General features: G+C 42.0%; 2 protein-coding genes across 2 annotated transcripts in view; both read left to right on the top strand.

Moving 5' to 3' along the window:
* LMLN (leishmanolysin like peptidase) overlaps window positions 1-23,262 on the top strand; it is a 135,504-nt gene extending 112,242 nt beyond the window's left edge. The window contains exons 19-21 of the transcript XR_006718383.1: window positions 1,333-1,394; window positions 18,656-18,800; window positions 22,431-23,262. The gene's annotated coding sequence lies outside the window, so the exon portion shown is untranslated. The remainder of the gene's footprint in view (window positions 1-1,332; window positions 1,395-18,655; window positions 18,801-22,430) is intronic.
* On the top strand, window positions 12,088-12,998 carry LOC123611011 (40S ribosomal protein S29-like). The gene has a single exon (XM_045502411.1). It carries the CDS (start codon window positions 12,408-12,410, stop codon window positions 12,600-12,602), a length of 195 nt encoding a protein of 64 aa, XP_045358367.1. The 5' UTR covers window positions 12,088-12,407; the 3' UTR covers window positions 12,603-12,998.
* Window positions 23,263-23,476: the final 214 nt, after the last annotated feature.

Genomic DNA, 23,476 nt, shown 5'->3' with positions numbered 1-23,476 from the left:
TGTCATTCTAAATATCAGCAATGAGATTTGCATTTCAAAATGCAGAACTGTGTGTGATGGGGGAGGGGGAACGTGGGTAGGGTAAGGGTTAAATGGTCAGCTCTTCTCTGACAAGCAGAATCATCTCAGCATATCTGGGGTTTAGGGCTGGTCAGCCTTCATTCAACATACATTGTGCTTCTGTGACATGTCCTAGATTCTTGCCCTCAAGGAGACCTCAGTTCAGTAGGGGAACAAACACATAAAGGAGTGAGCACTTGTACAAGACAAAGTTAAAGGGAAGAGCAAGGAGAGAGTGAAGCATCAGGCCTGGAGAAGGGGACAGGGACAGTGGCTAGGATAACTTTCCAGAGGGATCCCTTCCATTGGGTGTTAAAGGCACAGTAGGAATTGACAATGGCAGAGTGAGATAAGGGAGAGAGAACAGCACGTACTAAGGCAGAGAGGGGAAAAACAACATGGCGCTCGTGGGCAGTGTGGGAAATTGAGTATTATTGGTGGGAAGGGGAGAGTCACAGGATTAACTGGCAGGGATCTTAGGCTGAATAGCCTTCTGCACTAGTCTAAGGTGTTTGAACATCCTCTGTGAGGTCTAACTAAAGGAGTTGGCCAAGTCTGCCTCCATAAACACTTGCCACTCTGAGACTGTGAGAGTCAGCCACCTCCTCAGCTCAGGCTAAGATTCCAAATTGCCATGATAACAGATGGCATTTTGAGGTGCGGGGCTTAGAGAGAGAGAGGCTGGTTGGGACTGAATTTCGCATTAGCCTCTTCTCCACATATAACTTAAGAATGGAACCCAGGGGTGCCTGGGGGCTCAGTCGGTTAAGTATCCATCTTCAGCTTAGGTCATGATCTTGCAGTTCAAGAGTTGGAGCACCACCTTGGACGTTGGGCTCTGTGCTGACAGCTCAGAGCCTAGAGCCTGCTTCAGATTCTGTGTCTCTGGCTCTCTCTACCCCTCCCCTGCTTGTGCTCTGTCTCTTTCTCTATCTCTCAAAATAAATAAACATTAAAAAAAAAAAAAAAAAGAACGGAACCCAAATGCTCACCTGTAGCCTAAAGCCACCACACTGTCCGAGATGGAAGAATTTAGAGACAAATCCATCCTCATAACATGTTTTGTAGTTAAGATAACTTTGACTCTGAGGTGATATAGCAAACATATCAGTCACAGAGCCAGGATAAGACCCCATGTTTCCTATACCCAGGACCAGGCTTTTTTAAAACTTGGAATTAAGTTATCCAAGCCAAGAGAAGCTTATCATCAAGCTTGTGCCCATTCATTCATTCATCACACATTTATTCACTCTCTTCTGAATTCGTTTTTAGGAACTGAAGATTCATGGATGACAAAAACCTGATATCTGTCCTAGAGGAGCCCAAGTCAAAAGGTAGGGACATAACACCACAGAAGGCTCTGGTGGCTCCAAGGACTGAGAGCATGTTGAGTGAAACAGGATGGTCCTTACCATAGCTTTAGATTATTGTTGTCTGAATATATTGGCTCAGAGTTGCCTTCCTAAGAATTTTTTCAAGAGACCAGAACTCTAGATTTTAAAGTAAATATTCTGATTTTTAAAAAATGTTTATTTATTTATTTTGAGAGAGAGATCATGAGAGGAGAAGGGCAGAGAGAGAGAGAGGGAGGGAGACAGTTCCCAAGCAGGCTTCATGCTCAGTGCAGAGCCCAACACAGGGCTTGATCCCATGACCATGAGATCATGACCTGAGTCAAAATCAAGAGTCAAATGCTTAACCGACTGAGCCACCCAGACGTCCCAAAACATTCTGATTTTTAAAGTACTGTAAGGCCCAAACAAAATTTATCTGTGACTGGATTTGACTCACTGCTGCCATTCTGTGATTCCTATAGTAGGCAACAGTTCTTACTATATTGCTCAAAGATCTCCTGGGGGACTTGTTAAAAATACAAAATTCTTGGCTACATCCCAACACACTTGGAATCAATAGGGCTGGGTCAAGGTCCTTTAATCTCTACTTGTCATAAACACTTCCAGTGCACAGACCACACTTTGAGAAACTCTGATCTAGCTACAGTGTTTCCCACTTAGAAGCTTTCATCCCATCCTTCCTTAATCTCAGATCTCAGGCAGTGGATTTATACAGCTGATTCAATGGCACTATAGTACAATTCTGGAGGTCAATCCCATATATTTGGTTCATCTCAGTACTGAAAGCACCCCACACAAACTCAAAGAAGGAACAGCAAAGACAAACATAGGAAAAGGGCAGAGATGGATAGTTTGTAGAAGGTTGGAAACATAAAGGAAGTCAAAATGGAAGAAGAGAGGGGGACTTAGGCAATTGAAGTTAACTGCTGCATCACAGCCATTCAATGGTGTGTGGGCTTCAGAAGAATCACCCACTATTACACACTAACTATAATCCCTGGTCCTAGTTCTCAATTGCTTATCTAGTTAGATACTTAGTTCATTAAGAGATGGCCAGGAGACTGTTAGAGGTAAAATGATTCTCTGGGTTGCAGCAACAGGTCTTCCTTCTTCTGAGTAGACTACCTGATTTAAACTTTCACCTGAGAGTAACTGTTTGCGGCCATTTTGGGATTCTCATCTGGGCACAGTCTTCTTCATATGGCATAGGCTCCAAGGGGGAAGAGTGCAGGTCACTGGGAAAACACAACTATAAGGATTGCTTTGATTTAGCCCCTCCCTACCACACCAGCCCCACCTCCATGGCTACACTATTCCAACAATACCATCCTGTGGTTTTCATGCTCACAATACTCCTTCTCTTCTCCATGCCTTTGCTTGCACTGCCCCTTCCCAGTGCCTCGGATGAAATCTATCCCTTTTCAACTCTCCTTCACCAGCTTACTGTTTGCTCATCATCTAAGATCCAGGATACCTCCTGAATGCCAACCTGGTCAAGTTCTGCTATCTGTGCTCCCATGATTCCCTTTCCAGTTATCACTCCTTTACCACACCCAATTACATAACCTGTTTAGCGATCCAGCTTTGTCTTTGGACCATGAGCTTTTGTGTGCAGGGTTGCTTATTTGTTTCAGTATTTGTAGAATTTATTCCAGTGTCCAGCACATAGGAGGGGCTCGATAAACATTTATTGAATAAATGAGGTTTAACCATGTGGGTGCTATGCAATGTGAGCAAATCACTTAACCTTCTTAAGATTTCTTTTATCTGCACAATAAGGCAATGATACTTTCTCCCTAAGACTGTTATGAGAATTAAATGAGACAATGTATGTAAATATATAGCACCTGACTGATAGAAGATGATCAATAATTTTTTAAGAGCTAAAAAAAGAGTTTAAGAAGTTATCTGTCCAAGCCTCCTGCTTTCATCATCAAAAACCATTAAGCCAGCCTTCTCATGCTACAGGATCTAAATACCATTTTATTTATTTATTTTTATTTTTTCTTATTTATTTATTTAGTTTTTAATTTACATCCAAGTTAGTTAGCATATAGTGCAACAATGATTTCAAGACTAGATTCCTTAATGCCCCTTACCCATTTAGCCCATCCCCCTTCCCTTAACTCCTCTAGCAGCCCTCTGTTCGCTGTATTTAAGAGTCTCTTATATTTTGTCCCCCTCCCTGTTTATATATTATTTTTGCTTCCCTTCCCTTATGTTAATCTGTTTTGTATCTTAAATTCCACATATGAGTGAAGTCATATGATATTTGTCTTTCTCTGACTAATTTTGCTTAGCATAATACCCTCTAGTTCCATCCACGTTGGTGCAAATGGCAAGATTTCATTCTTTTTGATTGCCGAGTAATATTCCATAATATATATATACCACATTTTCTTATCCATTCATCCATCAATGGACATTTGGGCTCTTTCCATACTTTGGCTATTGTCAATAGCACTGCTATAAACATTGGGGTGCATGTGCCCCTTCAAAACAGCATACCTGTACCCCGTGGATAAATACCCATTAGTACAATTGTTGGGTCATAGGGTAGTTTTATTTTTAATTTTTTGAGGAACCTCCACACTGTTTTCCAGAGCAGCTGCACCAGTTTGCATTCCCACCAGCAGTGCAAAAGAGATCCTCTTTCTCCACATCCTCGCCAATATCTGTTGTTGCCTGAGTTGTTAATGTTAGCCATTCTGACAGGTGTGAGGTGGTATCTCATTGTGGTTTTGATATATATTTCCCTGATGATGAGTGATGTTGAGCGTTTTTTCATGTGTCAGCCATCTGGATGTCTTCTTTGGAGAAGTGTCTATTCATGTCTTTTGCCCATTTCTTCACTGGATTGTTTGTTTTTTGGGTGCTAGTTTGATAAGTTCCTTATAGATTTTGGATACTAACCCTTAATTTGATCTGTCATTTGCAATATCTTCTCCCATTCCGTTGCTTGTCTTTTAGTTTTGCTGATTGTTTCCTTCGCTGTGCAGAAGCTTTTTATTTTGATGAGGTCCCAGTAGTTCATTTTTGCTTTTGTTTCCCTTGCTTCCAGAGACATTTCGAGTAAGAAGTTGCTGCAGCCAAGATCAAAGAGGTTTCTGCCTGCTTTCTTCTTGAGGATTTTGATGGCTTCCTATCTTACATGTAGGTCTTTCATCCATTTTGAGTTTCTTTTTGTGTATGGTGTAAGAAAGTGGTCCAGGTTCATTTTTCTGCATGTTGCTGTCCAGTTTTCCCAATAAGCGTTTGCTGAAGAGACTGTCTTTATTCCATTGGATATTCTTTCCTGCTTTGTCAAAGATTAGTTGGCCATACGTTTGTGGGTCCATTTCTGGGTTCTCTATTCTGTTCTACTCATCTGAGTGTCTGTTTTTGTGCCAGTACCATACTGTCTTATTGATTACAGCTTTGTAATATAACTTGAAGTCCAGGATTGTGATGCCTCCTGCTTTGGTTTTCTTTTTCAGGATTGCTTTGACTATTTGGCATCTTTTCTGGTTCCATACAAATTTTAGGGTTGTTTGTTCTAGCTCTGTGAAGAATGCTGATGCTATTTTCATAGGGATTGCACTGAATATGTAGATTGCTTTTGGTAGTATCAACATTATAACAATATTTGTTCTTCCAATCCAGGAGCATGAAATATTTTTCCTTTTTTGTGTGTCTTCTTCAATTTCTTTCATAAGCTTTCTATAGTTTTCAATAGATTTTTCACCTCTTTGGTTAGGTTTATTCCTAGGTATTTTATAGTTTCTGGTGCAATTGTAAATGGGATCAATTCCTTGATTTCTCTTTCTGTTGCTTCATTATTGGTGTATAGGAATGAAACTGATTTCATTGATTTTATATCCTGTGAATTTGCTGATTTCTGGATCAGTTCTATCAGTTTTTTTGTGGAATCTTTTGGGTTTTCCATAGAGAGTATCATGTCATCTGCAAAGCAGGAAAGTTTGACTTTCTCCTGGCCAGTTTTGATATCTTTTACTCCTTTGTATTGTCTGATTGCTGAGGCTGACTTCCAATACTATGTTGAATAACAGTGACGAGAGTGGACACCCCTGTCGTGTTCCTGACTTTGGGGGAAAGTTCTCAGTTTTTCCCCATTGAGGATGATATTAGCGGTGGGTCTTTCATATATGGCTTTTATGATCTTGAGGTATGATCCTTCTATCCCCACTCTCTTGAGGGTTTTTATCAAGAAATGATGCAGTCTTTTGTTAAATGCTTTCTCTGCATCTATTGAGAGGATCATGTGGTTCTTGTCCTATTTTAGATTTAAGGAAGAAGATGGTAACTGTGTGCCTCTTTCTGGGGATGTACACTAGATGGGGTTTCATTCCAAAGAAACAACCCTCTTAAGGGCAAGGTCTCTAGAGTGTACTCTGCCTGGGCCACACCTAAGTAGGTGAGAAGAGTTTGCATATGCAAGTCACATGCTCTTTTTACCTAGACTCTCATATGACAAACACCCAGGCTTGCAACACTCTCTAAGTCAGGAGTGAAAAATGAAACAGAATCAATGGTCCCAGACTGATTATGTTTCAAAGATAGGATGTTATTTCTAAACTCTCACCCATTGTTCCTTTTTACTCCTCACCCTTAAGATGATAGCCATTTGCCTTTGTAACTGGCAATAAAGAAAGAGTGAGTAAGCATAGCAGAGAGAAAGGGGGTAGGTTGGGTAAACTGGCTGTTGTTTCACTGGAATGACTCAAGTAAAATATAATCAACATATATTAGTATCTTTCTTACACTAAATTTGCTGTTGAATTAAGAATGGAAGCCATAGAAGGTCTTAACAACTGGGCATATGAGCCTCCCCAAGTCTTATTTAGGACTAGAAATTTGCCTTTTAAGGCAAACCAAAGGAAGCTGCCCACCCTGAGAGCACAGAGGACCCATCCTTGGGGGCAAGTCTCTGGACAGTTCGATTCAGTGTAGTTCAACACGTATTTCCTAAATGCTTTGGGCCAGGTGGTATGCTAAGAGCTGGGGAGACAGATATCATTAAGACATGCTACCTGTCCTAAAGGAGCTCCTAGGCTGGGCCTCCCTTCCTAACTAATGTCCAGGTCTATCAGTGGATGTGCCAAGTGGGGATGACATATCCCTTTCTGTGCCCATAGGAGATGCTGCCTAAGGGCCCACACTCTCTCCCATTCAGCCCAATGCTGTCTCAGAATTGTTTTCAACACAGCATATCTGGCTGATCACCTGGCCAAGAACTTATCCCCACAATTGGTAGTGTACGGGCTTCAGAAAGAGGCAGCTCTAAATTCTAACTCCAGCGTCAGTTTGTACTATGTTGTCTTGGAAAAATCCCTTCCCACCTTTTGAGCTTCAGTTTCCTCATCTGTAGCATGGGACGGTCTTCACAACACTACAAAGTTGGTACTATTACTGTCCCATTTTAAAGATGAGAAAAACTGAGGCACAGAGAGGGTAAGCAGCTTTCCCAAGATCACAAAATGGAAAGAGGGAGAGCCAGAATTCAAAGCCAAAAGTCTATTTTTAGAGCCCATTCTGGTAACTGCTAAGGTTTGGCTGGTCTTAGGCTGGTCAAATGCTCTCTAGGGGTTAACAAGCACAAAACTGCCAGACTCAGATGACATATTTAACAGAGGGTTCATTCATTAAGAGACATATTCTACTGGCTGAAACTTTAGCTCTGGCTAGAGACAGTTTATTTGGTCTTAAAATAAGAAAAGCTGTGGTGAAAAGACCTGCAGGAGTCACACATATCAAAGCTCATGTCGTATCCAAACTGTTTGGTCAAGAGTCTGACTCTTGAAAGCGACTCATCTGATCATGAAATATGAGAGTCAGAGATCACTTGACGAAGCAGTCCAAACCCCTCTGACTAAAATATGCACCACAGGAACATTGCTCAAGTCAACCTCCATTGCCAAGATGGTTACGCAGTGATTGAGGCACAGGTTAAAAGTTCAGAAGAAGGTAAATCTTAAGCCTGAGATGTTTTAAGTGGGCTAATGTTTGTAGAACTCTTAGGATAATGCCTGGCACCTAGGAAACACAGTTTAAGTGGTTTGAAAATAAATAAAATATAGCCAGGTGGGTTTAGGAGGAGACCCAGAGAGAAGCAGCCATGCCAAGGAGCAAGTTGAACTTCTTTTCACATCCTTCCCCACACTGGCCTTAGAGAAATCACTTCATTTCTTTTTTTCTGTTAAGTTAATTTTTTTATTTTGAGAGAGAGAGAGAAAGAGATTGGGGAGGGGAAGACAAGGGGAGAAAGAGAATCTCAAGCAGGCTCCATGCTCTCAGCACAGAGCCCAGATCTCACAAACTGTGAGATCATGACCTGAGCCAAAATCAAGAGTCTGATGCTTAACCAACTGAGTCACCCAGGTGCCCCCCCCCCACCGTCTTTAAGTTTATTTATTTATTTTTGAGAGAGAGGTGGGGAGGAGGAGGAGGAGGAGGAGGAGGAGAGAGAGAGAGAGAGAGAGAGAGAGAAGGGAGAGATAATCCCAAACAGGTTCCACACTGTCAGCACAGGCCCAGCCCAACATGGGGCTTGAAGTCACAAACCATGAGATCATGACCGGAGCAGAAATCAAGAGTTGGATGCTCAACCGACTGAGCCACCCAGGCTCCCCAAATCACTTCATTTCTGAACCTCATTTTTCTTGCCTGTTGAATAAAAATTACAACAATAAAGTAACTCGAGAGGGTTGTTTTAAGAATCAGACAGTGAGATATTAGGGGTGAAAATATGTCATTTATACACTATAAAGCACTATACAAACATCATTACTATTCCTATTTAGTTCTTATTCAGAATTCCTGTGAGTGAAACAACTAGAGAGATGTCCTCTGGCAGAGAATAAGATTTCTGGTGCTGGTGCCCAGGATTGTCTGCTCTCCTCCCCAGCACCCTCCCTGGCCCAGCCCTACCCCTAGCTGTGGGTTCAGCCAAGTAGGGAGTAGAGGAGGGCTGCGTCCCGGAATTGGAACACAGGGTGCCCTCTCTTCTCTCTTGCACAATCAAGGCTGTGCAGAGTTCTTGGGACTACGGGAGAAGTGCATTTGGTGTGCCAGGTCGGCCACATTCAGGATTAGATAGACTTTTAGGGACTGCCCTGAGAACCTGATGACCCAAGATAACCTCAATTTTTTGGGCACCGGAGTTGTGAGTTTTACACAACTGACTTTATAAATACACTCTGGAATATATAGCCTATTCTAAAAGTGAGGACTACTTGTTCAGAACCAAATTGAACTGCTTGAACTGTGGTGTGTACTTCCGAAAAGAATGTAAAGACACATCATAACTGGGGCACCCTGGGTGGCTCAGTTGGTTAAGCGTCCAACTCTTGGTTTCAGCTCAGGTGATGATCTTATGGTTTGTGGGTTCCAGCCCCATGTCAGGCTCTGCGCTGACGGCACAGAGCCTGCATGGGATTCTCTCTCTCTCTCTTTCTCTGCCCCTCCCCCAGGTGCACACACGTGCACACACTGTCTCTCAAAATAAATAAACTTAAAAAGAAATAAAGACATGGCATTTTTATAAACTGTGAGATATCACCCCATTGGGAAGTCCCTTTTCTTTTTCTTTTTTATCATTTTCTTTTACTGTTTGGAGAGAGCCATAGTTACCTATTGATTTATCTCTAGGATTCAATCCTGGGAGAAAACCAAAGTGACTCATCAAGAATATGTGAAAGATAAGATTTCATGGATGCTGTGTGTAGGAATTAGTTGCCACAAGGGGTAAAATGCAATATAAAGGCACCAAGGAAAGTGTCTTTTAGCTGGTAGTAAGGTAATAAGGAGTGGGGCACCTGGCTGGCTTAGTCAGTAGAGCATGCAACTGTTGATCTCAGGGTTGCAAGTTCAAGTCCAATATTGGGTAAACAGATTACTTAGGAATAAAAATCTTTACAAAAATATAAAAGGCAGGGTGACTTGCTGGCTCAGTTCAGTGTATGACTTTTGATTTGGGCTCAGGTCATGATCCCAGTTGTGGGATCAAGCCTTGTTTCGGGCTCCATGCTGAGTGTGGAGCCTGCTTAAGATTCTCTCTCTCTCCCTGACTCGTGCTGTCTCTCTTTAAAATAAAAACAAAACAAAAACAAAAACAGTGCTGAAGCAATTGGACATTCAATTGGACATTGAAATTTTTTAAAATTTTCAACATAACTCAGACATTATCTAAAAATTAACTCAAAATGGATTATGGACATAAATGTAAAAAAAAAAAAAAAGGTAATAAAGGAGAAAGTTTTCATATGGCCCATGAGTCTGAGAGGGAAGCAGAAACCTACAAGCTGATGGGGACCTTTTGCAAATACAACTTTTATATTATTTATTTATTTTTAATTTTTAATGTTTATTTGTTTTTGAGAGACAGGGAGAGCACAAGTGAGAGAGGGACAGAGAGAGGGAGACACAGAATCTGAAGCAGGCTTCAGGCTCTGAGCTGTCAGCACAGAGCCTGATGCAGGGCTCAAACTCACAAACCACGAGATCATGACCTGAGCTGAAGTCAGAAGCTTAGCCAACCGAGCCACCCAGGTGTCCCTATATATTATTTTCTATATTTCAAAGAAACCTACCTGCCCTGTGCAGCTTAGCTTCCAGTGCGGCTGTAGGGGACCAATTGTAAGTGCACTATGGGTGCCATACTAGAAGCATGGAGGGCATTGACAGATCAGTGCTTTCGTCAACATCAGCTATTCTTTTTATTTATTTTTTAAAATTTATTCTTAACGTTTATTTATTATTGAGAGACATAGAGAGACAGAGTATGAGCATGGGAGGGACAGAGAGAGGAGGATACACAGAATCCGAAGCAGGCTCCACTCTCTGAGCTGTCAGCACAGAGCCCGATGTGGGGCTCAAACTCACAAACTGCGAGATCATGACGTAAGCCAAAGTCGGATGCTCAACCGACTGAGCCAACCAGGCACTCCTCAGCTATTCTTTTTAAATTAATTAATTGATTGATTGTTTTTCATAATTAATTAATTTAAATTTGTATCCAAGTTAGCATATAGTGCAATACTGATTTCAGAAGTAGATTCCAGTGATTCATTCAAACATGATGATGTTTGGAATATTTTCATATTTCAAAATTGTCTTGGCAACAGTTTTATACAATAGAGATCCCCATACATGTGCCAGCCTGGGGCAAAAACCAAATAAGAGTCGGGTGATTGAGTTTGGGCTCATATCCTGAGATGATTCTGATCTCCCAAAGACAGAGGATATTCCAGCTGAGGTACCCAAATGTGTTCCAAATGTCACAGAAGATCTAGCAGAACTGAAGACTAAAGATGGGCTTCATTATTGTGAGCAGGGCCATCCTAAGGAGGGTTTGAGGCTGAGCCTAGACATGAGATCTCTCTTCCCCCAGCCCAACATTTTTATATATGTGAATATGGTTTATTTTTATTCTTATGTTTTAAAGTTCAAAGTTTTACTCTGAATTTGGACAAATGAGTGAATATGGTTTAAAAGATCAAGTACAGCTTAAAGTAAACACCAGGAACTAATAGATATAAGTATTAGAAGAATTGTACACTTGTTCATTCGTTCATTCATTCATTCATTCATTCAATATTTAGCATCCAATAGAGCCTGGACTTCAGTGGGGAATATGAGATTAATACACCTCTCAGCTCTCAAGAACATGCATTCTATTTGGGTAAACAATGTGTGAACATAGCTTTGTGCAGAATGTCCTGAGAGCCTATAGAGGCTGTTGGAACAAGCAGGCTTACATTTTTTGAGCAGAGAGAGGGATGGCAAAGCTCAAATTTGATTGTGAGAAGAAGGAGGAGGTACTGAAAGCAGAGAGCAGAGTCAGTGCAAAGCCATGAAGCTGTGAAAGAAACTGACAGGCTCAGAGTATTGACATAAGTCACGTGTGGTTGGAAAACAGAATACAGGCATGGGAGCTAAGGCTGCAGCGGAGAGCAGGGACAGATCATAAGGACTGTTACACATGCCAAGGAGCTTGACACTTAATGAATAGATAATGAGAAACAAACCACAAGAAAGCTTTAATTCCCAAAGTGCCACAATCATGTTTGCATTTTTAATAGATCACTGAGAAAGCAGTGAGAACAATTATAAAAGGCAAGAGCAAAGGAAAGGGACTACCTGGAAGCCCATAGTGATAACTTGACACAATATGAAAGCATTTTCATTATCAAGAATTTAAATAATACACAAGCTATTCCAGGAACCAACACATTATCCTACTAATGGATACTTCAGTGGTTTCTATTTTTTTTATTATTATTAACTATGAATATGCTTGTACAGGGGTTCAGTAAATTGCTTATGAAAAAGATTACTTCTAAAAATGGTCTTTTAAAAACCTAGATGCCAGGGGTGCCTGGCTGGCTCAGTCAGAAGAGCATGCGACTCTGGATATTGGGGTCATGAGTTCAAGCCCCTCGTTGGGTATAGAGATTTTTTTAAATAAATAAAATTAAAACAACAACAACAACAAAAACTAGATATGCCCATCTTGTTGGCACAGCTAAATAGATTTTTGGAGCATTAAGGGATGGATAAGATAGTAAGATAACTCTAATATTACTTTACATCCAATTAATATCAGCCAAAGCATGACTGAGCCCAGGACTACAGAAAAAAATACTAGTCCATCAGAATCCAATCTGAGATAAAGTAGGACTCTTCACAGCTCTTGTTCTGGACTGAATGTTTTTGTCCCTCTAAAATTCATATGTTGAAAGCCTGACTCCCAATGTGACGGTATCAGGAGGTAGGGTCTTTGGGAGGTGATTAGGTCATGAGGGTACAGCTCTCATGAATGGGATTCATGTTCTTATAAAAGAGGCTCCAGAGATCTCTCTTGGCCCTTCTGCCAAGTGAGGACATGGTGAGAAGATGGTTGCGTTTATGAACCAGGAAGCAGGTCCTTACTGGACACTGAATCTGCTAGTGCCTTGATCTTGGACTTCTAGGGTCCAGAACTGTGAGAAATATATGTTGTTTGAGCCACCCATTCTGCCATTTCCTCATTGCATCTGGGAGAGCGAGATGGATCACCAGCAGCTCTACTGGAGCCATCCGAGGAAATTTGGCCAGGATTCTCGTTCTTGCCTCGTCCACTCAAACTGGCACGGTCTGATCTGGAAATACAGCCTCAACAGGTGCTGCCAGTGTTTCCATCAGTACTAAAAGGATATAGGCTTCATTAAGTTGGATTAAATGACCTTCCTTGAATGGATCAACCAAGATACATACTTTAATTGCAGATACCCAAGATAACCTAGCTTAATGCCAACTCATTACATACAATACATAAAATAAAATGTACATAAAATAAAAATACTTCAATTATGACTATTTTGAAGTGAAAATAAAAAGCCACCCAGTCTATTATTTTATTAGAGCAGCCCAAATGGGTTAAGGTAGTTCTCATGGATACACTTGGGAAGGCGAGGCACATGTGATGGAAATGTGATATATTTTTCCTATGAAGGCTTTCACCTAAAGAGGAATCTGGTGACCAAGGGGAGAAATCAGGCTAAGTGGAAACACCTCTCAGAGCAATGCAGCGCATGAAGCTGATGGTCCAGGCAGCATCCAGGAGGCCATGTCCCACCAAATGACCACCATTGTGGTGGTTGGTTGGCTATAAGTGTTGGTCCTGGAAGGTCATTGACTTAAAACAAGGCCCTCCACTTTCCTCTCTCTGTGGCAGCTCTCTTACTGTGGTCATTTAATCATCAAAAAACCTGAAACCCTTACAAGGTCTGAGGTCAGATTTGTTTGGGGTCACGTCTCCCTTAGGTTTTGTACCAACCCCATCTCTCATAGATTGGTGTTAATTCTCTGCCTAAAGCCCTAGAGGGATGAAGGATCCCCAGTATCTCCCTTATAGATTCATCTTAGGGTCCCCCATACCTTCATAGTCAGGGATATACCCCAATATCTCCCATCTAAAGCTGAGCTTGATTTTCTTGGTTCAACTCTTTTTTTTTTAAATTTTTAAAATGGTTATTTATTTGAGAGAGAGAAGAGAGAGCACATGCACAAATGAGGAAGGGGCAGAGAGAGAGAGAGAATGAGAATCCTAAGCAGTCTCTGCAATGTCAGCGTAGAGTCTGACATGGGCCTCAAACCCACAAACCACGAGGTCATGTCCTGAGCTGAAATCAAGAGTCAGATGCCCAATCAACTGAGCCACCTAGGTGCCCCTCTTGGTTCAACTCTTAAAGACAAGGATAAGGACAGGAGTCAGCCATGATATTAGAGTTATGACATCATGGACTATGGGACTCAAGACCAGCATAGAAACTTTTGAATGTTGGACTAGACTAGAACTGTCTGTAGAGCTTCATATGTAGCAGGTTAGTATGTGCAGATTTAGTAATGGCTAGTTCTCCTGACTAGTCACGTAATTAAAAATGTCTCTTACCTGAGAAAAAAGATTCCTAAGAAGTATCATAAAACCATAGTGGGAGATCCATGTTTGTTTCAAACAACTACCAGCCATTACTTAAAGAAGATATCATTTCCTCCAATTTGCAGAAGAGAAAAGATCGTGGGAAAGAATAGCATGCTCAAAGCAGATTCAGCCAAAGAGATTTTAATCTACCTGCAACAGGTCACTCTAATGCCCTCCCTTCTCATATCCCTTCTCTCGACTGACGGAGAAGAGCCCAGTCCTCTTGACTGTGTTCCAGTTGTCTGTTTCTCTTACCTCCAAATTGGCACGGAGATTTGGGACAGCAGAGACCACACTGTTTCAGCTCAGCAGCTGATTTGTTGGATGAGTCTTTAAAATTTTAGGCTGGTAAGGGGCACCTGGGTGGCTCAGTCGGTTAAGCATCTGACTTTGCCTCAGAACATGGTCTTGTGGTTTGTGGATTCAAGCCCCACGTTGGCCTCTGGGCTGACAGCTCAGAGCCTGGAGCCTGCTTTGGATTCTGTCTCTCTCTGTCTCTCTCTGTCTCTGTCTCTCTCCCCCTCTCAAAAATAAGTAAACATAAAAAACTTTTTAAAAAATTAAGACTCATAGGGAAAAGCTGTAGACACAGGATTTCAGCTACATCTTTTATAACATCCTTTTGAAAGAAGTGGAGAAATGCAAACAGGGTGAAAATGGAGATAATCCACCACACCCGAATTCTGACTGATGGGATCCATGTGAATCCAGAAGGAAAACTCTACTCAGGCTCCATCCTGGTTCAAAATTTTGCCCATGACTTGACTGAGTACAACAGTGACAACCTGATGAATCTGCAGCCAACATGAAACCAGAGAAGACAGTGAATAGAGGAGATATTGGGATCAGAATCCAAAGAGTGCTCAACAGGCTGGAACAACAGAGAGAATCTGGCAAGATGAAAGTGAACAGGACAAAAAGTCAAGTACACAGGCATTAGGGGAGAAGATGGGCTTTTTGTAGCACCCACGTAAAGGACTTAAGACGAGGTTAATGTACAAGAACAGAGAGATGTGCTACGATGATTAAAGGCTATAATTATAGAAGCATAATGTCAACAGTAAGGGAGGTGATTGACCTGATCTACTTTATACTGTCATGGCCACATCTACAAATTTACTTCTCAGGTTTTTGGCACACCCTGTAGGAAATATTTGTAAGAAAACAAACATTAGGGTATGTACAGGACAGTAAAAGCAATTGAAATCACATCTTAAAAAGGAATGGTCAAAGGAATTCAGAATTTTACCTAGAATCAAAAAATTTTATCTTAAAAAATACTGATGGTGACATGATTTCTGTCTTGAAATATCTGAAGCTCTGACATACAAATGTGAAATGAAGTTGGGCCATTTGACAGGAACATTTTGGAAGGAAGGCATCCCCTAGAGAATGATAGAATAGATGATGCCCAAGGCCCTTCCAGTTCAGAGAGGCTGCAGCCTTGTCCCTCTGGCATGTCACAGGACTCCTATGTGTCTTATATCCTCATGTATAAAATGATCTCCAAGCAGAGCTTTGATGTCCAAACTCTTTTCTTGCTCTGATTAGACTGTGTTTTTGTATCTCTTTTTCTTTGAAATTTCCCACAAGGCTGGGTACAGATGGGAGTTAATACATTCTTGTTCATGGCTACCTAGTTCCATTAAATGACAGCATGTGCTGCTCCAGGAAAGCCTATGTGAGGAGAGAGAACCTGCTGTTATGGTCGAATTGTATCCCTCCAAAATTCATAGATTGAAGTCCTAACCCACCCCCCACCCAGTACCTCAAAATGGGACTGTATTTGGAGATAGGGTCTTAAAAGATGTAAGTTAGAATAGGTCATATGAGTGGACCTAATCCAATATGAACGGTGTCTTTATAAGAAGGGAAAATTAGGACACAGGCCTGTGAAGACACAGAGAGAGGATGGCCATCCTTAGTCCAAGGGGAAAGGCCTCAGAAGAAATCAATCCTGCCAACACTTTGATCCCCAACTTCCAGCCTCCAGAATTGTGAGAAAATCAATTTCTGTTGTTCAAGCCACCTAGTCCATGGTACTTTGTTACAGCAGCCCTTCTTGCCCTGTATGCCTGCTATTTTCACATCTCCTTTGTTCTCACATACTGCAGGGAGAATAGGAATGGAAGGTTTTGTTTATGAAAACCTCTTTCCAAAAGTGCCAAGCTGTAAGGACACTGCTAGGATTTATACTTAGATCTCATCCATCCTTTGCAGAAACGTGAAGCTTTTTCTTTGGTTGCAGAGTTTTGCAACTAGAACAGACTCTATACCACACATCCCAAACTGGTGATCCAAATGGGTTGAATCTGGTCACAGACATGCTCTGTGTTGGTCCCCACATATTAAACATCTTTTTTGAAATAGTGTCAAATGCTTAAAATTTGAGGGACTTTCACATTAAAGCCCATATTTCTGGGTTCTCTTGGAAAATCAGAAGAGTCAGCTTCACTGGGCCTCCCTGGCAACAGTCTGTGGGAGTGAAGTAGTCCTCTCTTTAGATGGGGTGTGTATTCTCCACTTCCTATAGTCCCCACCCAGAGTACTGAATTCATTTACATGACCCTGTTCAGCATTTCTGTCTGTGAGTCTTGTCAACTAAAAAGGGCAAAAATCTGTTACTCTTCACCTTGCAGAGAGTCACCACAGAATTTCCCCTTGATAGCAATAGATATGTTAAGTGTGATACTTCCTTTGCCTTTTGTTCAACTAGCAAAGCTTGTATCACATTCGTCTCTTTGGATCCTGATTAAAAGTGGAGCATGAAATTGAGAGCATGCTGCTGTAGGAAAGGGTTGTAGAAGCATGGAAAGCTCAGGCTTAGGAAAGACTGAAAACAGGAAATGAGAGGACTAGCTGTCCTTGGCCTCTGGCAGCCTGACCAGATGCTCCAAGTAATTAGCACCCTGGACTGCCAAAAGTATTGCATTCACAAAGGATAACTTAAATTGCCAAGAACAGCAAGGCAATTGTTCTTGCTTCAAGGTCTCTGGGATGGAAAGCATGTAGAATCACACCTGCATGGTGGAGGACAGGGTCTCTCTTGTGCTTCTTTGAGATGAATTGATGCCATTGAGCAAAAGTTGCATGAAATGTCTTATTTACCTGTTCTCTTCCTAGGACATAAGAGAAATTGGTTTAAGATCTGATTACATTGTAAAAACATTTTGAATGGTTCTGAAGAGCTAAAACAGGTTTTGTTACAAGTGAAAGAGCTATGAACAACTATAATAGCCATAAAAAGAAGAGCTTATGACAAAGCCAACATTTCCTCAAAAAATGGAAGGAAGGAGCAGAATGTCCCTTTATGCCATGTCCACTGTATTGAGCAACTTTTCACAAGGCTGCATGGTTGTGCCGTAGCACTGTAAGGATGGTAGCCATGATAGGAGGAAGAAAGGAAGAGCTCAGAGAGAGTTCACCATTCCTCTTTCTGATAAAAGAAAGGGGGGGGGGAGGGGTGGGAGTGTCAGGAAATGGAGAAATACAAATAGGTCCCACGAAGATACATCACTTACTTCTCTTACAGTGATAAAGGGAAGATTTTCTTGCCGGAAGTTTCTGTCTTTATCTTATGGCTTGCAAGACCAGGCAGTTGAGCCAGATGTCAACTTTCCACTTGAAATCCAGCAATGTGAGAGGGAAAAAAGGCTTCCTAAGAACCTAATTCAGAGCAAAGCTGTACTTAGGTCTGGTAGAAGTAATGTCATTTAACATTAAATAACCTAAATCTCATCATGTAATTAATTCCTTTGCTTAAAATCACTCAGTGGCTCCCCATGTGCTTAGGAAAAAGTCCAAATTTCTAAGTCTGGCCCCTGATCCTTGACTACTTCCCTAGACTCATCTTCTATTATACACCTTTCGAGCTCTGACCACCCTGGCTTTCTTTAAGTTCCTCTTACATCTTTTCTGTCTCTTTTTTGGGCATGTTCTTCCCTCTACCAAGAACACTCACTGCCTTCAGCTCAGCGTAAATATCACTTTTTCTCAAGCGGGCCTTCTCTTACTGCTACATTAGGTAAACAGCTGCCCACCCACTTATTTCTTCATGGGTTCTATATTACATGCAACTTGACACTTCTCACACTTATTTTAAATTTCCTGTTACTATCCAGCTTCTTGGTTCTATGTGTGGCTTTGAGAGGAGAGGGACTGTATCTTGGCTATGGTTGTATATTTTGCAATTAACAGCACGTGGCGTAGAATCATGTGTAATAAGTATTTGTTCAATGACTACAGTAAAGGTTTTCACAGAAGTAAGAACACTCATAGGCTTTGAACATCTGAGACCATCTCAATCTCCTTTCCTCTGGGCAGACCTCATTTCAGCTCAGGAAGATGGGGATCTTTCTTCATCTTAAACCCCTCTAGGAAAGGAGAAACGGTAACTTTCTTGATAGTTAATCTTTGGGTTTTATATAGATAACCTTTGGATAAATCCGACTTAATTCCATTCTATTGCATAATTATACTTCTTTCTTATTTACCATTCATGTTACCAAACCTCTAGTTCTTTGCCAATAAACTTATCATAGAAAGTTACTTTTTACATTGTTAATCACTTGACCTGGCCTCTTTGTTCTCTGCCCTAGCCATCTTCCAACTTCCACCTGGATTACAAGCATCTTGTTTTCACATAGACACTCTACTAGTTTGGTATTTAGAAAAATAAATTACCCTCCATGGAGCACTGGTAGCCAATGTGAGGGAAGAGGAGAGGGTTTGATCATCTGATCCTGTGTTAGTGACAGTATCACAAATGCCATTATCACAGTTAGTACTTGAGCTGCGGAGGCTGAGGACAAAAGAGTGGCAAGAGAGAGCAACCAGCCCAGAAAATAACATCCAGCTGGGGACCCATTGAATGCGGAGTCCTGGCCTAAATGCTGTGGGGAGATGCCAAGCCAAGGAAGGCAAAGGTATTTTGCCCTCTGAAAGGACGCTGTCATTCCTTCATGCCACAGGCATTTATGGAGGTCTGCTTGGTGCCAGGCTAGGTGTTAGGTGACTGCCTGTCATCTAGTTATCAGTCCTCAAGGTGCTCATAGTCCAGGGTGGGGTGGGAGGAGATCATGACCCCAGACAAAGTCTGACTCTTAACTGACTGAGCCACCCAGGCACCCCTTAAATTTTTTTTAATGTTTATTTTTGAAAGAGAGAGACAGAGAGAGAGAGAGAAACCAAGCTCAAGCAGGGTAGGAGCAAAGAGAAGGAGACACAGAATCCAAAGCAGGCTCCTGGCTCTGAGCTGTCAGCACAGAGAATGATGCGGGGCTTGAACCCCCAAGCCATGAGATCATGACCTGAGCTGAAGTCAGACGCTTAACTGACTGAGCCACCCAGATGCCCCAGGAGTTCTTATGTAAGAGAAATAATTCCTGTTACTGTGTTAGCAACAATTCACATGAAAGATGTTATGTAGGGGCGCCTGGGTGGCTCAGTTGTTTGGGCGTCTGACTCTTGATTTTGGCTCTAGTCATGGTCTTGTGGTTCGTGAGATCGAGCCCCACATCAAGGAGCCTCCTTGGGATTCTTTCTCTCTCTTTCTCTCTACCTCTCTCTCTCTCTCTCTCTCTCTCTCTCTCTCTCTCTCAATGAATAAATAAACATTTAAAAAAGAAAAATGTTTCATAAATGCAAACATAGCCCCACACTTAGAGGCACTAAGCATAGAACCCATAGGAGCAGATATTCGGCATCCTGGACAAAAAGAAAACTATAAAGAGGGCCTGAGGCAAAACCAATAGGCAACCCACCACGAAAGTAGACTGCTCCCAATTCCCTATTGCTGTGGGTCTGTCCTCGATGGCTGGTACCCCTGGCTCCCCTGGATTCCTGTTACAAATTTTCTTCTACTTCACCATCCTAAGTCTCCTCTCACAGGTGGAAAAGAGATTGAACTAAGTCCTTTTGGACTTGGGTAGGGCGGTGTGGTGTCCTAGGATCCCCTTCCCCCAGGCAGCAAGGCATTTCCCCCTGGGGCTAGGGCTGGGTTATCTAATGAGCAAACTGGATGGCTGTTTAGCACAACAGTAAAACACTGCCGCTACCAAATATTTTGAGTTTGATATAGGACATTTCAAAACCGTCTTTCATGGGGAAAATTCAAACTTTCTGGGGATCCTTTTCATTTGTTTCACAGGGTGGTATTTTTAAATTTGGAATTATATATGAGAAACATCAACATATTTTTAATGCTTAGGACCTTAAAGGTGCAACTCCTCCCCAGAGGGAGTTTATGGGCACATCTGAGGCCTCTGTCCTAAATCACCACCCAGGGGAATTATTCTCATGGGAAGAGTCCCATGCCATGCAGAAGCAGGGACACTGGGGAGATATAGGGCACTAAAACGTGCACAATACGGTGAATTTAATATGGATGGATTTCTTCATATGATTATACTTGCTTTCTAGTGATATCCTGATCTATAAACTTTGTGGACACTATTCCTGGGAGATGTTTTATGTAAAAGGTGTTCTGTGGTCAAATAATGTTGGGAAATATTGCACCTTCAATCTCCATCATGAAGATTCATGATGTATATTAGCATATTAAATCTTCCAAGAAGTTGTTCAATAAAGGAATTAGTGTAACTTAAAAAAATCAGTGTTTTTCAAACATATCTAATCATAGCAAGAAACATTTTAAATCAAGTAACATTGATTAATATCCTGCAATATTGTGTGGAGCACAAATTGAAAAGTGCTACCCTTATATTTGCTTTTTTATGGTGGTGGTGGGATGGTGTTTTCCTTTTTTACTTATTTTTTTAAGTTTATTTATTTATTTTGAGAGAGACAGAGACTGTGTGAGTGGAGGAGGGACAGAGAGAAAGGGAGAGAGAGAGAATCCCAAGCAGGCTCTGCGCTGTTGGGTGGGCTTGAACTTCTGAAACTGTGAGATCATGACCTGGGTTGAAACCAAGAGTTGGCACTTAACTTATTGAGCCACCCAGGCACCCGGGTAGGATGGTGTTTTCAAGAGACATTGGTGTATGTCCTGTCAAGTAAATCACTGTTTTGTGGGGCGCCTGTGTGACACAGTCAGTTAAGCATCCGACTCTTGATCTCAGCTCAGGTCATGATCTCACAGTTTGTGGGATTGAGCCCCACATCTGGCTCTGTGCTGATGGTGTGGAGCCTGCCTGGGATTCTGTCTCTCCTTCTGTCTGCCCTTCCCCTGCTTGTGTGTGCTTTTTTGCTCTCTCTCTCTCTCTCTCTCTCAAAATAAATTGTTAAAAAAGTACTGTTTTCCTGTCAACTGATTCATTTGATGGGAAAAATAAATTTGCAGGCTGACCCACATGAGTGCTCCCCACATTTCATACCCAGGTGATTGCATGCTAGAGCATCCGTTGGCTTTTCTTTCCTTTCCTGTGGCATATTCACCACTTGGTGAAGGGAAGAGCATGTGACTCCAGTGGTCAGTGCATTGTTATGGGCTCCTGTCAGCAAAAGACCACCTGCACCAGCTAAAGGAGTCTAAAAATGGGCAAGGTGAGCATGTCACATTGAAGGAACATGTGTTCTCATTTTATAATACAGTTTTAAGAGCTCATTGTATTGTCTACTGGGTATTTAAGTGAAATACTTAGAGGTTCAATAGAGATTTAGGGGAGAGATGCAGAGAATGGAAGAAAAAAATGTCATTTTATAAAAAATGTGAGCACGGCAGCTACCCCACACTCTTCTCTCCCTCCTTCCCTCTTCCTCTCAAACAAAAGCACTGAGTATGTCTATTTCTTTTACTCCCACTACAAGCTTTGAACTGGGCAGGGGAGTGTGTCAGGTGAAATGCTTGCTCTCTGGGAGCCCTTAGCAGAATCACCGCCACTGGAGTGGGAAATTGCTAAAGGATTTCTGCCTGAGCTGTAATAGGCAGGCGGTGGGGTTCCTGCTTAACAGAAATTTTCACCCCAGTAGCAGTAACACCTATTGTGCATGTGAATATTTTGTCCTCCCAGAATTTTGCTTCCTTTTCCTTCCTTCCTTTCCCCCACCTTTTTGTTTTGGGTTTTTGTTTTTTTTTTTTAATTTTTTTTTAACGTTTATTTATTTTTGAGACAGAGAGAGACAGAGCACGAACGGGGGAGGGGCAGAGAGAGAGGGAGACACAGAATCGGAAGCAGGCTCCAGGCTCTGAGCCATCAGCCCAGAGCCCTATGTGGGGCTGGAACCCACAGTCCGTGGGATCGTGACCTGAGCTGAAGTCGGACGCTTAACCGACTGAGCCACCCAGGCGCCCCGATGTTTTGTTTTTAATTGTGGGTCCACAGCCTTATTTTTACAGTGCCTCTCCTGGGGTCGGCACTGCTGCCCACTCCCCTGCTCCCTGCTCCCCGGTCCCCAGTTTGTTTGTGTCCTGTCTTCCTGTTCATTCTGCTCTCATGGCAGCAGGCTCACAGAGAAAGCAGTTCTTGCTTCAGGGAAATAAGGCACCACTCCCTCTCCTGCAGGTCAGGGGGAGAATGAGAAAATGATCATAGCTAGTTCACTGTGCTAAACACTTTCTAAATATTTTCTTATTTCATTCTTTTTCTATTTTACAGATGGGAAAACCAAGGCTCACCAAGGTGAGTAACTTGCCCATAGTCAAGCACACTAAGGGGCAGAGCCAAGGTTTGAAGGCTGATGCCAAAGTTCATGTTCTTAGCCACTGTAGTAAATTCACTCACTCATTCAACACATGTATTGGGGAGTGTTCAAGTAGTGGGGGATACAACAGTGGGAACAAAGAATTAGGTCTTTCCTTATGCCACTTCCTCTCCAGTGAGGAGACAGAAAACGTACAGCAAAGCTTGTAATGTCGGGTGCTATGAGGAAAACTAAAGCAGGGTAACAGGATCAAGAATAGTGGGGAGAGGCGACTCCTCTGTACAGAGTGAATGGTCAGGGAAGGCTCTGTGAGAAGCCACTGGAACAGGGATCGCCCTATGCTCCTGCATTTTCTCACTGACACCCACATGCCGGTGATTCTAGCTAATGTTCTTAGGACTCTGTATTTACATACCCTGACAGATCTCTCGTGAACAGAGAGATTTGGAAAACACCATTTCATTTGGGACACAAAGCTGACATTCTTCCACAGAAATATGTTGGAATATGTCTTCAGAAATATGCTGGTTAGTGTTTGTTCAGAGTTGTCCAGGAGAAAGGTGCTCTCACCAAACACAAACATTCATTTTACTTGGCAGGTAAACTTTATTTTTCTAATAATAATGGGTGACAGTTGCCAAGCACTTACCATGTCATGTGTCAGACATGCGCACATATTTTACATGTGTCACGTCATTTAACGCTGACAATCACTCCAAAGGGAGATTGTCTTAGCTTTGGCCACCATAACAAAATACCACAGACCAGGCTGACTAAACAACAGAAGTTAATTTTCTCACAGTTCTGGAGGGTAGAAGTCTAAGATCAAGGTGCTAACATGATTGATTTCTCTTGAGAATTGTCTTCCCGGCTTGTGGATGGCCTTCTTCTCCCTGTGTCCTTACACAGCAGAAAGAAAGATAGGGTAAGGGAGAGGAAGAATGTGAGCTTTATGATTTCTCTTTTTATAAGGGCACTAATGTTATTAGAGAGCCTATCT

Source organism: Leopardus geoffroyi, chromosome C2, assembly GCF_018350155.1.
Source record: "Leopardus geoffroyi isolate Oge1 chromosome C2, O.geoffroyi_Oge1_pat1.0, whole genome shotgun sequence".
Lineage (NCBI taxonomy): Eukaryota > Metazoa > Chordata > Mammalia > Carnivora > Felidae > Leopardus > Leopardus geoffroyi.
This window is presented reverse-complemented; position numbering and strand designations above follow the sequence as displayed.